This window comes from Myxocyprinus asiaticus, chromosome 32 (genome assembly GCF_019703515.2).
Source record: "Myxocyprinus asiaticus isolate MX2 ecotype Aquarium Trade chromosome 32, UBuf_Myxa_2, whole genome shotgun sequence".
Taxonomy (NCBI): Eukaryota; Metazoa; Chordata; class Actinopteri; order Cypriniformes; family Catostomidae; genus Myxocyprinus; species Myxocyprinus asiaticus.
Window position 1 is genome coordinate 40,587,024 of NC_059375.1, and position 15,740 is coordinate 40,602,763.

Genomic DNA, 15,740 nt, shown 5'->3' on the forward strand with positions numbered 1-15,740 from the left:
AGATGATGGATTAGTGTTGACGTGAAGTTGTGGTTCTCAATAAATCATCCTGTTGGAACTACAGTGTCATCTTTCAAAAGTCAATAGGATTTAACAGTCGGTTTAAGAGAGTAGATGATGAAGCGGAAGAAGAGAGAGACAGTGGTCTATGATTTAGTAGGTAAACACAGATAGAGGATAAATGTAAAACTATCACTTAATATTTCTCAAGAGTGACAGATACAAATCAATAATAGGCCTGTCTGCGATAAATAAGAATCTTGTATTTAATAACACGGATAATTAAACACAACTAACAAATAGGTTGCAATGTAAAGTTTTGAGCTTTCACAGAATTCACTGTTTTGAATTATTCATGAAAAACCCACATCAAGCCTGTGTCTCCCCCTCGTGGTGATCAAAGGAACATATAAAGGTAAGCTGGAACCAGAGGCACAATTAAACTAAAATAAGCTTTACTCTATCAAATGTAGCCTACCTACAATCTCCTTGTTTTTGTTTGTTTTTTGTTTTTAATAAAGGGAATTTTTTGGGAGACTAATTTTATTCTGTGCTAAATGAAGAAAGACTTTATCACTTTTAGGTGTGCAGGTGCCATAAACTGACAAAAGCAATTACGTAAATAAAACATTTCAGATACATTATGCATTGTATTTTCCAGGAACACACAGGCACACTGGGAAAATGCCATATGCAGTTACGTTTTTTGTTGGCTTACTTACAGTTACTCAATGTTTCACACTTGGTCTTCTCTCATTTTCTGTTCAGTGATCTATTCTCTTGTGCTGTTTTGTCACTGTACATTTTCATAGTTGTGTGTGTAAAGACATACAAATTATAGCGCATGCATATCACAATATATACACAAGTCTACCAAAATATATGCAAAACATTTGACCACTGATTAATTTTTTCTCCTCAGCCTTTGTTAAGCCTGTCTGTCTCATGAATCACAAAATAAATATCTTGGAGGGCTTTGTCTATAGAATTTACCAAATACACATGAAGTAGCCTATTTATTTAAACATATGGCATGGTTTACTCAGAAATGTCCTAAAGTAGATTATGTGAAGTTTGTTTAACATAGAAAGGGTTAACAGCAAAACAACAATACAAAAAGTATAGCCTATGTTTACAATGTAAATGTATCAGAACAGTTGCTATTCTATGGCGTGTTAATGTTAATATATTTCTCTGCAGTATAATTATGTTAAAATACTGTACATCTGTTATTTGTTTATTAATAATGTCATTAATAATATCAGTTTTACACACTAATCCACTTATGCTACTTATGAAGTTGCCTGCATTTAAAAGTTGCAGTTGCAGTGATTTTTCTGACCTGCATATAAAGCGTTTATTTCAGTTTTATCATCAAAATGGTGTTTAAAAAAATAAATCAATTAAAACTTTAATCAAATGCAAGTATAACAATTAATTTTCAAAATGATATTGTATTATTTTTTATCAAATGAAGTGCTTTTATTCAGAACCTCACAGCACAATCTAAAATACATTGAAGTTATTTTTGTCAAATCAAGTGCTGCACTACAGAGCATCACATATGTGAGATATTGCTTAAATATAATACAATTACTATTGATTTATTAGTAGTAGTAGTAGTAGTAAAAGTGGTGGTGGTGGTAGTAGTAGTAGTACAACAGTGAATATTACATTTCTGTCATACTTTTTTTTATTTAAATTGAGCTTTCATTTTGGCGGAGCTTTTATTTTACATTTATTCATTTGGCAGACACTTTTATCCAAAGCGACTTAAAAAAGAGGAATAATACATCATAAGCGATTCATCTTAAGGAGAAAGAGGTACGAAAAGTGCTGCATTACAAAGTTTCACTAGCATCAGAATAATAGTATTCAAGACAGATTAGAGTGCAACAAGAATATATATAATTATTATTATTTTTATTTTATTTTTTTTGTGAGTGAATGATTAAGTTCTCACGGAAAAGATGTGTTTTTAGCCGTTTTTTGAAGACAGAGAGTGAGTCAGCTTCACAGATGGAGTTGGGAAGGTCATTCCACCAATGTGGTACAGTGAAACCGAAAGTCCGGGAAAGTGTTTTGGTGCCTCTTTGTGTTGGCCGCTCATTAGCTGACCGCAGGCTTCTGGTGGGAACGTAGCTCTGCAGAAATGATTTTAGGTATGCTGGAGCAGACCCAGTGATTGTTCTATATGCCAGCATCAGAGCCTGGAATCTGATACATGCAGCAACCGGCAGCCAGTGAAGAGAGACAAGGAGTGGTGTAACATGCACTCTCTTTGGTTCATTAAAGACCAGACGTGCTGCTGCATTCTGGATCATTTGCAAGGGTCTAATTGAACATGCAGGGAGGCCTGCAATGAGAGCGTTACAGTAGTCCAGTCTAGTTATGACTGAACAAGAAGTCGTGTGGCATGTTCATATTTTGAAGTGTTTCTGTGTTATGACCAAGGAGCTCTGATGTTATGGCGAGCTTCCCACTCCGGAAAAGACGGTCCCTACATGATTCAAATGCTGCGTTCGAATATCCATACTTCCCTACTATATAGGATGCCAAAAACAGTATTCCAATGGAGTAGTATGTCTGAATCCACAGTATTCATGAAGCAGTAAGCAAGAAGTACCAAGATGACAAACTATTTCCAATGAGATTCTGAAGTGCGGATCGACTGGACACTTCCCGTGAACAATCCCGTAATCCCTCGGGAGCTGAGGCGATGTCACGTTCAAAACGCTGAATTTAGAGCAGACGGCTCTTCTCAACTGTAAGTGCTCCATATGCCAAAATAATTGTTACATGTGCTTAAATGGTGCTTGTTTAACAAAACCAGAGCAGATCGTTTTTGCGGTTGTTGTTCTTACATCATATATGTGGGTCACGAGACAATGCTCAAGTCCCCGGATGAAGTATGTCCAAAATCTATTCATACTACTCGCATGCAAAAGAACATACTGTTTTGCAGACAGATAAGTATGTGCTTCATTAAATGCAGTACATACTGTGATGGTACGTGATTTCGGATGCAGGGAAAGTGATTATTAAACCACAAAAGGCTGCTATTTAAATAAATATGTAGGCTACTCCTCGCGCTACAAAGTGTATTTGCGCTCTGTCATCTGCTACAAATAGAGCGCTCAAAGCACAAGACAGTGTTTTCCCTGTATGAGCCAAGGTGGAGCTTTAAAAGGTACGTGCAGCTGGCGTCAGCACCACACTCATGCAAAATATATATTTATATAATTAAATCACAGCTTTTGCGGTACAATAATCTCACTAGGACATAACATGATTTTAGTTTGTGCACTGAATGTTTACATAATGACATTTGTACGTCAGATGATATCGGTTTTTGGTATTGGAGCATTTTACGAGTATCCGATTCCTATATCGGAACATCCCTTGTAGGTACTTATCTGTCAGGAACAATTTGGCTCTTTAATTCATAGACTTTGTTTTTCTTTGCCAATAAAATTAGTTCCAGAAAAAAGCCATAGTATCGAGTTTTTGCGTGTGGGCAAGTAATTCACAAACTGGAACACAGTATGTGAGTGGAATGGAGCAACAGCAATTTCCTTCTTCGCTCAAAGTGTTCTGTTATCAGTTCAACTCCACTCCGAGTTTGCCATTTCCCACTTCCCGTTTGCTCTTCACTCACTGGTGAGAGAGACCCCCCTCCGAGTGACGTGAAAGCAAGAGAAAACACTTAGCCTACACTCCAACGTTGAAAAACAAAAAAGTGCTGTGAGCTCCAGTCAAAATTACACAACTCTGCTTCCTGCTCTGTTTCCATTTCGCACCATTCACATACTGTGGTCTAGAATGACTTCAACACAGAAAGGGGATTGATACATATTGTGAATCATCACAGTGCTGTGATACTAAATATCTACACTTGTGGGATGTTTCTCTTAGAGCGTTAACAGGACCAGAGCTAACTGATGTATAATAAATGTTGTGCAACTTATTATGTAATTTATATTCAAATTTCAAATGTAAATTGAAGTTTGTTTTTTTGTGCATCACAGCTGATTTGCGTGCGAATGTGTATGTGGGTTGTCTACAGCATGTGTTTGATAGACAGAAAGTGAGTTAAAGGGTTAGCACTTTCTGATGAGCTACATTCATTTCTCTTTATCAGTTTTTACATCTTCAGTGGCAAACATATTTGTTGTCCGAGACATCTCTCTTTTATTTCCTTGTGAGACTAATATTAGGGCTTTGTCTTTTGAAGACTTCTTAAATTCACCTCTGTGCTGTTCGGCAGACCATGTTTGATCAGCTCCTGTTTTAGCTGGAACATCAAAGGACAAACAGATGAAATATTTAGAGTGTTACATATTTTCATTGTTGTATATTAGAAGTGAATTTAGCATAGATAGTTGTAGTAAGTGTGACTTACTTTATCTAAAACAATCTGAATGCTTTCATTCTCTGTTAGGCTTATCAATGAGGTAAGTCCCACTTGAAGTCCAATGATATTGTCTAAAGGGATACACCACAAGCACTTAAAATGTTGAATTACTTGGTTAAAGTATATACGTTTGCATGTTACAGTTGAACATATTTAAGTGATTACATAAAGGTATGATTTTTGATTTACCCAATGTGGGAATATGTCATTGCTTTTAAAAACAAAACCTGTGCAATTTTTGTTTTGGTGTATGATTTAACACATAATACAATAATATGAACAAACTGATAATAATGATACACAACCTTAATGAAACACATACATTTTTGAATACCATCCAATCTGAAGGCCCAACGACCTGGAACATTAACATTACTCGTGTTCTTGAGTTGTGGGATGTAGCTCGCATTGTTTGACCCAGGAATTACAAAGTAGTGTGTGGAGTTTACTGTGTCATAGCCAGCCTGTTTAAACCAAGAAAATTAGATTTTATGTATACATATAGAGGCTGTAAAGAACAATAATTTCCTTCGGTGATACAGAAGATTTGTTACATTTACCTGCACTGGTTGACTTGGCACAGCACAGTCACCATAATTCATCAGAATAAATGAAAAATCACTGCCTGACATTAAAACCACTTGAAACAAGTATCCCTGAAAAGACTGAAAACAGTAATTGTCAAAGCAGTTCTGAGAATTCCAACTTTTACTCTACATAGTCTGTAACCTTGTGCAAAAATTATGCTTGAAAAACGTTTAAAAAAAAAATAAATAACACACCGGGTTTAAGTGATAATTATATATTGTCCTATTCCAAGTTTCAACAAAGTCCCAAGTTGCAACAAAGACCCAACTCGCAGTGAAGCTCAGATCAGGGAAATACTGGTTTACATCCTGAGTGGCACGAGTGAGCACACTTCCATTTGTGTACTGATTATATGAGAACACACCTAGCCCATAGTCATCAAGATCAGTCCAGAGAGGAGCAATGAAAGCTTCGCTCCTACTGGCCGGGAAAGTGTAAGGGTTAGCCTCTGGTAAAGAATTCATGAATGTAAGGAGTCCATTATTATTAACCTGTAATGAGAGAAATCCGACAAACAGTAAAGTATAACTGGTTTCCATTTCACAGTGGCATATCACAGTGTTTATAAAGCATTTGTCATTCACATATAAAAAAAGAAATGTAATTCTCACAAAAATCTGGCTGAATGTTTGCCCAAAGAACATAAATGGACTGGATAGCACAACACTTTGAGAAGCTTCATCACCATTAACATAAACTTCTGTGTCTCCTGCCGTTGAGCCAAATGGATAGAATATATCTAGTCCTGGTGAGAGAATGAACACAAAAATATTATTATTGTTTCCAGTGTTGCACTGCTGTATTAGACCTGCTTCATGTGGAGATGACATTACTTTAGAAAACGAAACTTTCTGTATCATTCATTGTTGTCTTCAAACAATTTAAGACAGTATTTCTTTTTTTCTTCTTCTTTTTTTTTCAGTTATGAGAAAACAGGTCTGGTTTAAATTCGAGGATCTCCATCCTCTGTTAGGTTTAACAATGAGGTACATCCAATTATCAATGTGGTATGTCTAGTGACACTGTCTAAAGAATGCACACATACCACATGTAAAACATGAGGAATGCTGAATTACATGAAGTGTATACGTTAGAACGTTATATATACGCATGTAAACTCAGCAAAAAACAAAACGCCCCTTTTTCAGGACACTGTATTTTAAAGATAATTTTGTAAAAATCCAAATAACTTTACAGATCTTTATTGTAAAGGGTTTAAACAATGTTTTCCACGCTTGTTCAATGAACCATAAACAATGAATGGACATGCACCTGTGGAACGGACGTTAAGACACTAACAGCTCACAGACGGTAGGCAATTAAGGTCACAGTTATAAAAACTTAGGACACTAAAGAGACCTTTCTACTGACTCTGAAAAACACCAAAAGAAAGATGCCCAGGGTCCCTACTCATCCGAGTGAACGTGCCTTAGGCATGCTGCATGGAGGCATGAGGACTGCAGATGTGGCCAGGGCAATAAATTGCAATGTCCGTACTGTGAGACACCTAAGACAGTGCTACAGGGAGACAGGAAGGACAGCTGATCGTCCTCGCAGTGGCAGACCACGTGTAACAACACCTGCACAGGATCGGTACATCTGAATATCACACCTGTGGGACAGGTACAGGATGGCAACAACAACTGCCTGAGTTACACCAGGAACACACAATCCCTCCATCAGTGCTCAGACTGTCCGCAATAGGCTGAGAGAGGCTGGACTTAGGGCTTGTAGACCTGTTGTAAGGCAGGTCCTTACCAGACATCACCGGCAACAACGTCGCCTATGGGCACAAACCCACCTTCGCTGGACCAGACAGGACTGGCAAAAAGTGCTCTTCACTGACGAGTCACGGTTTTGTCTCACCAGGGCTGATGGTCGGACTCGCGTTTATCGTTGAATGAAATGAGCGTTACATCAAGGCCTGTACTCTGGATCGATTTGGAGGCGGAGTGTTCGTCATGGTCTGGGGTGGTGTGTCACAGAATCATTGGACTGAGCTTGTTGTCATTGCAGGCAATCTCAACACTGTGCGTTACAGGAAAGACATCCTCCTCCCTCATGTGGTACCCTTCCTGCAGGCTCATCCTGACATGACCCTCCAGCATGACAATGCCACCAGCCATACTGCTTGTTCTGTGTGTGATTTCCTGCAAGACAGGAATGTCAGTGTTCTGCCATGGCCAGCGAAGAGCCCGGATCTCAATCCCATTGAGCACGTCTGGGACCTGTTGGATTAGAGGGTGAGGGCTAGGGCCATTCCCCCAGAAATGTCCGGGAACTTGCAAGTGCCTTGGTGGAAGAGTGGGGTAACATCTCACAGCAAGAACTGGCAAATCTGATGCAGTCCATGAGGAGGAGATGCACTGCAGTACTTAATGCAGCTGGTGGCCACACCAGATACTGACTGTTACTTTTGATTTTGAAAAAATCTTTGTTCAGGGACACATTATTCAATTTCTGTTAGTCACATGTTTGTGAAACCCATTCAGTTTATGTCTTAGTTGTTGAATATTTACACATGTTAAGTTCACTGAAAATAAAAGCAGTTGAAAGTGAGAGGACGTTTCTTTTTTGCTGAGTTTATATACTGAGCATTTAAAATAGATTAAGTAGGGATATGATATTTGATTTGATGGGTATGTGTCAATGCTTTTAATGCAAATCCTTCTGTACCATTTTCTTTTTTGTTTTGGTGTATGATTTTACACAAAATACTATAATGTAAAGAAACTGGAAATAATACTAAATCTTTATGAAACACCTTCATACCATCCACTCTGAAGGCCCAACGACCTGGAACATTAACGTTACTCGTGTTCTTGAGTTGTGGGATGTAGCTTGTATTGTTTGACCCAGGAATTACAAAGAAGTGTGTGGACTTTACTGTGTCATAGCCAGCCTGTTTGAACCATGAAAATCAAATTTGATCAATTCACAGAGAAACAGCATAGAGTATAGTATATAAATGTACTACATTTACAGTGACACAGAAGACTCGTTACATTTACCTGCACTGGTTGACTTGGCACAGCACAGTCACCATAATTCATCAGAATAAAAGAAAACTTACTGCCTGAAATTAAAACCACTTGAAACAAGTATCCCTGAAAAGATGAAAAACACTGATTGTCACAGCAGTTCTGAGAATATAGCCACATTTTACTCTACATGAGCTTGTGCCAAAGTGCAAACTTTTACAGTTTCAGAGAGATATAACAAACTATCTAACCGGGCCTGTTGCAAAGTCCCACGTAGCAACAAATACCAAAGTTGCACTGAGGCTCAGATCAGGGAAATGCTGGTGTATATCCTGAGAGGCGCGAGTGAGTACATTTCCATTTGTGTACTGCTGATATGAGAACACACCAATCCCGTAGTCATCAAGGTCAGTCCAGAGAGGAGCAATGAAATCCTCATTGCTATTGGCTGGGAAGGAGGAAGGGTTACCTTCTACTAATGCACTCTGGAAGGTGAGGAGTCCATTATTATTAACCTGTAATGAGAGAAATCAGACAGGACAGGAAAGCATGAACTGGCTTCCAAATCACATGGCATTTTCACAGTTTTTACAGCATTTCTCGTTCACATTAAATAAAGAAATTGAAAGCTCACATATATTTGGTTGAGTGAACGCCCAAAGAACATAAATGGACTGGATAAGCTCACAAGAGAAGAGCCTACATCACCATTAACATTAACTTGTGCGTCTCCTGCCGTTGAGCCAAATGGATAGAATATCTCTGGTGCTGTTGAGAAAATATCCATACAAATATATGCATTTTTGCAGTGTTGCACAGCTGTATTAGACCTGCTTCATGTGGAGATGGCATTGATTATTTTGGAAACAAAACTTTCTGTTTCATTTATTGTTGTCTTCAAACAATTAATGTAAGCAGATTTTTTTTTTTTAGGTTGTGAGAAAACTCAACACTGCATAATTAATTTCCTTGCTGAGTATTGTTGTCTTATTTTCCAGTAAAAAACCGTAACATCCTAAAAACAAGATTTTTGTTTTGTTTTTGTTTGTTTGTTTGTTTGGAAGCAGAATGACAAAATCTTGTTTTAAGGAAATGTAACACCATTTAGTGGGGTTTATGCTTAAAAAAAAAAAATAAATAAAAATAAAAAATGCAGAGAGGGCAGGTAAAATACAATAAATAATTGAAAAATAAATAAATAAATTTAATTGAAATAAATGCACTTTTCTTGTTATAAGCATAAACGTTTTTTAATTTAGTAATTCTCTGAAAATAAGACAAAATATCTTATTTAATTTTTCTTCTCAAGTAAATTTATCTTGTTTAAAGAATGTTTAGATATTTGTAATAGAAAACCAGACAAAATTACTCAGTAAGAAAATAATTCTTTGCGGTGAAAGATTATTAAAATATGCATCCCCTTAAGTGATTTATTCAATTGTCTTTGACACATTAAGACAAATACTTACTCAGTGACAAGACTGGTATTATTGTGAACATCAGCAGATGGTGTGTAACTTGAAGCATTTTTGTGATAACTAGGTCAAACAAAGCCTGGGGGTGGGGGAGGGGACAGAATGTATTTTATTATTCCTGTAATTAGAGCGCGCTTTAATAAGTTTACTTCAAAATTGCTGTTAAACTGGTTTTGATGCAAAATAAACATCCAGGATATTATAAACAGATTTGACTCTGAAATCTGGTTGTATAGTTGCTTGGCAACCAAACAGTCTACAGTTAATAGTTTTTTTTTTTTTTTTTTTTCACTATATTATTTTCCCTGAGGTTCACTTATAATGTTAGTAAATGTTTTTTGCACAGACATAATATAGAATTAAACTACCTTTTTACACCCTGTCTCTGGACCTCTGTCTGAAATGCTCAGTTTTCTGTGTTGGCCCATTTAAAACTTCAATGTACACGTCCACTGTGTTATGATTGGCTAACATCTTGGGAGTGCAAACAAGTCACGACAACACTTGTTGAACAATTTTTTCCAAGAATAAAATAATAAAAGTTTTTCAGCAATTTATACAATCCCCTGAAAGCACTCAATCCAGGCAATTATTAATAGCTAAACAGTATGTCCCAATTTATGTGAAGCAAGCAATCAAACTACTGCAGTTGTTCTGGTTGAAATAACAATCGAAAACTGATCAAAGTCGGCATATTGTTGCTCCCGAATACTTATATTACAAGGCATAAATAAGATATGGTGATACAATAATGCTAAATAAAGCTGAGAAAATTGAAAACATTCAAGACTAACACAAGCTGCGAATGCGAAGGTTTAATAAATATGTATACAGCTGTAATGGACGGTCGACGCTAAGCTTTCTTCTTACATAATAAATTCATTGAATCTCACATCAATATTTTGTGAGCAATTAAGTGTTTCTTTGGTAAGTAACTGTGTAATAAGCACGATCCACTCCGTGGATGGGGTCTTGATCATTTGCAATAAAAACAGCTGACTATAAAATTATTTACATATCAAACAAGCACAAACAGAAACAGTAGTACATTTTATTTATTAAATTTGTTACTCACCAACATTACTGTCGTGTCCAATATTGTTGGCACTGCTCCATCTTTCAATATAAATTTCTTTCCAAAGTCTGAATCAAAATAGTTCTCAAAAGAATCCTTAGAGAAATGTGCCAAACAAAAAATTATAATATCCCAGTCGTGCATTAATGAAGGACCTCAAGTGATGTGTAAGGAAGGCGCAGAAGAACTAACGAAAGGTTTTGTTCTTTTTGGACTACGTTTTTTTAAACGTACTGTATGTTTTTTTAGGTATTAAACCCTTATATGTCAAAAGAAGGAAAATTTTACGTACGTGTAAAAATAAAAAAGGTATCATTACTTGATATGTTAACTGATTTATTTACATAATATCCACACGTTTAAACAAGCAAACAAAAACAAACAAACAATAAATATTCTGGCTGCCCAGACAAGGAGGGTTAAATGTTTATTCTCACTATTTGGTAATTATTTATTACATTTTGGCATATCATTATGTCTTTATTAAACTGCTGTAGCTGTCCTTTAGTAAAAGCAATAAGCAATTCTGTTGTCTCTTCAACTTATACCTTTTGTAAGAAATGTACACATTAATATGTAATGTTGCTACATGATCAGTCCATTACATAAGGATAAATACAATAAAACAAAGATAGAAGTGTTTGATTTACCTCAGACAGCTTCATCCAACATGCTCTCCAATGTACTCTGTATTAAAATGGTAAGCAGGAAGATTGTGATTATAAATGTGTCAAAGGAAGAACATTTCCATTGAATAGCAGAAAAAAAAAAAAAAAAAAAAAACATCGGCTGGAATGTGCATTAAATGCTTTCATTCATCACATGCCATGCTTTTAGCGATTAAACTCCATGTCCTAGTTGCAAAACAACCCAAACTCTGTCCTTTAATTCAAATGCCACTTCAAAAACAGTGCAAATAATTGTTTTAATTATTTTTCCTTCATTTTCACTAACTAAAAAGTTCAAAAATCTAATAAAAAAAAAAAAAAAATAAACATTTGTGTGTGCACAAATGTTTGTCAAAGTTATGGTTTTTGTAGTCAGCAGTTCAGGGTAGAGATGCAAATATTTGGGATGTTTATCATTTTATCAATAATACAACCCAATACTGTTTAAATCATTGGGAGTGATTATTAAAAACATGTTTAAAGAATGTGTCATTTGTAGGGCTTTACTGGTTGTTTAGATCAGTGTTACTATCAGAAATAATGAATAATTATTTCTGCAGTTATTAATTAATATTTAAATTAATCAATTGGATCTAACTCATTAAAACCTCATATGGGACTCCAGTAAATGTAGTGTGCTACGTTTAGGAGCAAGTTTGGTTATTAGCAATAATTAATAATTATCAAAGATAATTATTAATTATTAAAATCAATAGAACATTGATGAGAATCAATGTTAGATTTTTTAATCCTTTAAAATCAACAATTATCAAAGATAATCGTTAATTGTTAACATCGATGAAACATTAATTAAAATTAACACTAGCTTATTGATCATTCAAATTCAATCATCAAAGATAATTATCAATTATCAAAAATCAATAGAATATTAATAAGGATTAACATTGACGGGGCACCACCCTTAAATCAGGGACTAATAACCAGATAGTAAAACAGTCTCAATATTAGATTGTTTTCTTAGGAATATCGACATCCGAAGAATATAGATTTTCGGGGAAAAAAAACAATGAATGAAGGTTTGAATCCGAGCACTGACATCCCATCAGCATGACACAGGCGTATGCAAAACAAACCAAAACACTTCTCTTTGTAATATAAACAAAAGTTTATTTATGCAGTAATATCAATTAATAATTAATACAGTGCAATCAATAAACGTCCGACTTACAACTACAAACTAAACAGTGATATGATTAGATATGGAAATAAAATAATCCTATAACACATAAGGTGTGTGTGTGTGACGGTGTGTGTGTGTGTGTGTGTGTAAGGAGGGATGTGCACAAAATGGCGGACGTGACTCTCGTGGAGAGTATGTCACGCGAGACTTCCGGCCAGGGGATATGACCGCGAATGGGGGTGGAGATGGCGTCTACCAGTTACCGCGTATATCCGCTTGTACGATTGCTTAGGGACAAAGCTGGGCTTTAGCATTTAAGCTATCTACGAGCCAAAAATGTGTGCCAGAATGTTTGTGAGGGGTCGCATGCGTGTATGTGTGCGTGCGTGTGTGGTTAGTACGAGAGAGAGAGAGAAGTGACAGCCCTAAAGCTGATTTCGCGATCGTGGGAGGGAAAGCAGCTGTTTAGTTCATCGCTCAGAGACGCGGTGGACGGCTCGTAAACAGTCCCGCGTTATTTGACTCTTTAATGGATGAACTCAGTTGCGGTCTCACCCGCGATGCCGAAATTGCACAACAATCCAATTTGGTTGGACCACAATACAGCAAAACAAATTTGTGATAATTAATACCCCGAGTATTAATAATGAGCGGACATGGCGGTCTGTAAACTGTACAAAAAAAAACCTTGAAACACAAGAATAACACACTATAATATTCTATCTCTGCCCAGACGTAAACCTCTTACTTGAATCGCATGAGGACACAGGTAGAATGTGTTTTCCTCCGTCCTTTAACTCTGACCCGGTTCCTTGAGGCTCGTGTGATGACGGGAGGCCGTTTCCTCGCTCTGTCGGCGGGCGGTACGGCTGTTGATTCTCAGCGGTCTGGCGGAGAACTCAGAAATGTCGACTTGATTGAAGATGGAAGAGAAATCTTTAATCTCTTCACTTCTGTAGGCAAACGGATGAAGATGCGAATTGCTCGGCGGTCTCCTTCGGATCCGTTAGAGTGTTCGGTTGAACACAGAGTAATCTCAACTCGTCCAGCGAGATGGAGATTGTGTGGCAACAGTTTCAAGTCGGACATTACTTCCTTGTGCCACGAGGTTGCACCTGAGGGCAGCAAAGAGCTACGTTTATATTCGGTGAACAAAGTCGCTGGAAGTAAATTCTGGAAGCATTTCAGAGGTATTTCAACTCCTGATGATGTCATGTTTGAGGGACGTTCTGTTGTGTGCCTCATCCAATAGGAGTTGAGAGTTCGATCCTTTAGTGAGCAAGGCTTCATGGATTTGTAGTCTGTTTTGGACTCTCTTTGTTTGATTTTGGTGCGATTTTTATCAGTAAAATTTACGACTTGGAAGGTGGGGCTTGAGTTATGTTTTTACGACTGTTAGGCCTGCCTTTGTCTTCTATCTGAATACATGAGGCCCAACACATTATTACATTGAAAATTGTTTGCCAATATAGTCTCATGATAACACTTTGAAATTGTAAGATAACATATGACTAGGTTGGATGAAAAAGTACAACCAGCCAATCAACAAACAAATTTCAAATCGATACAATACAGGCAACACATTTTAGCAAGCCTCCTATTCAGGAATTTATTTTAACAAAGGAAACGTCTGTGAACAAATTTGGTTATTCATTCCATATTTATACATGCAATAGCCTACAACTGACTGATGTATGTCAATAACCTGTAATATGCTTCCCTCGTCTCTTTCCAAACACCAGTGTTTTCTTTCTTCAGTGGTAAACAAAAGTTATTCTCCCAGGCCCAGCTCCAGCTTTAAGATGTTAGGTGGGCCACACAACCTTCTAAGTGGGCCGAACAGTTGGTGGAATGGGTGTGGTTGTCAAGGTGAGCCTAGCTCATGATTAGTTGGGCCAGGTCCACCCAGTTGTGCTCAAAAGTTTGCATACCCTGGCAGAAATTGTAAAAATTTGCCATTGATTTAGAAATATGACTGATCATGTCTTTTGTTTAAGGATAGTGATCATATGAAGCCATTTATCATCACATAGTTGTTTGGCTCCTTTTTAAATCATAATGATAACAGAAATCACCCGAATGGCCCTGATCAAAATTTTACATACCCTTGAATGTTCGGCCTTGTTACAGACACACAAGGAGACACACACAGGTTTAAATGGCAATTAAAGGTTCATTTCCCACACCTGTGTTTTTTAAAATTGCAATTAGTGCCTGTGTATAAACAGTCAATGAATTTGTTAGCTCTCATGTGGATGCACTGAGCAGGCTAGATACTGAGCCATGGGGAGCAGAAAAGAACTGTCAAAGGACCTGCGTAACAAGGTAATGAAACTTTATAAAGATGGAAAAGGATATAAAAAGATATCCAAAGGCTTGAAAATGCCAGTAAGTACTGTTCAATCACTTAAGAAGTGGAAAATTCAGGGATCTCTTGATTCCAAGCCAAGGTCAGGTAGACCAAGAAAGATTTCAGCCACAACTGCCAGAAGAATTGTTTAAGATACAAAGAAAAACCCACAGGTAACCTCAGGAGAAATACAGGCTGCTCTGGAAAAAGACGGTATGGTTGTTTCAAGGAGCACAATACGACGATACTTGAACAAAAATGAGCTGCATGGTCGAGTTGCCAGAAAGAAGCCTTTACTGCACCAATGCCACAAAAAAGCCCGGTTACAATATGCCCGACAACACCTTGACACGCCTCACAGCTGCTGGCACACTGTAATTTGGAGTGACCAGACCAAAATATAGCATTATGGTCACAAGAGGGGTCAACAAGGTCTATAGTGAAAAGAATACCATCCCCACTGTGCATGGTGGTGGCTCACTGATGTTTTGGGGGTGTGTGAGCTCTAAAGGCATGGGGAATCTTGTGAAAATTGATGGCAATATGAATGCAGCATGTTATCAGAAAATACTGGCAGACAATTTGCATTCTTCTGCATGAAAGCTGTGCATGGGACGCATTTGGACTTTCCAGCATGACCCTAAGCACAACACCAAGTTGACCCTCCAGTGTTTACAGCAGAAAAAGGTGAAGGTTCTGGAGTGGCCATCACAGTCTCCTGACCTTAATATCTTCGAGTCACTCTGGGGAGATCTCAAACGTGCGGTTCATGCAAGATGACCAAAGACTTTGCATGACCTGGAGGCATTTTGCCAAGACGAATGGGCAGCTATACCACCTGCAAGAATTTGGGGCCTCATAGACCACTATTACAAAAGATTGCACGCTGTCATTGATGCTAAAGGGGGCAATACACAGTATTAAGAACTAAGGGTATGCAGACTTTTGAACAGGGGTCATTTCATTTTTTTCATTGTTGCCATGTTTTGTTTAATGATTGTGCCATTCTGTTATAACCTACAGTTGAATATGAATCCCATAAGAATTA

The 15,740-nt window shown here is 37.3% G+C and overlaps 1 protein-coding gene across 1 annotated transcript; it reads right to left on the reverse strand.

The window, feature by feature from the left end:
• Window positions 1-250: 250 nt before the first annotated feature.
• LOC127423605 (uncharacterized) lies at window positions 251-11,207 on the reverse strand. The gene is made up of 13 exons (XM_051668057.1): window positions 11,184-11,207; window positions 10,534-10,629; window positions 9,453-9,537; window positions 8,618-8,751; window positions 8,235-8,498; window positions 8,014-8,109; window positions 7,775-7,904; window positions 5,614-5,747; window positions 5,197-5,493; window positions 4,975-5,079; window positions 4,737-4,878; window positions 4,403-4,485; window positions 251-4,294 (listed from the first exon to the last, which is right to left on the reverse strand). The coding sequence occupies exons 1-13, from the start codon at window positions 11,196-11,198 to the stop codon at window positions 4,214-4,216; spliced, it is 1,662 nt and encodes a 553-aa protein (XP_051524017.1). The 5' UTR covers window positions 11,199-11,207; the 3' UTR covers window positions 251-4,213.
• Between the last annotated feature and the right edge of the window lie 4,533 nt (window positions 11,208-15,740).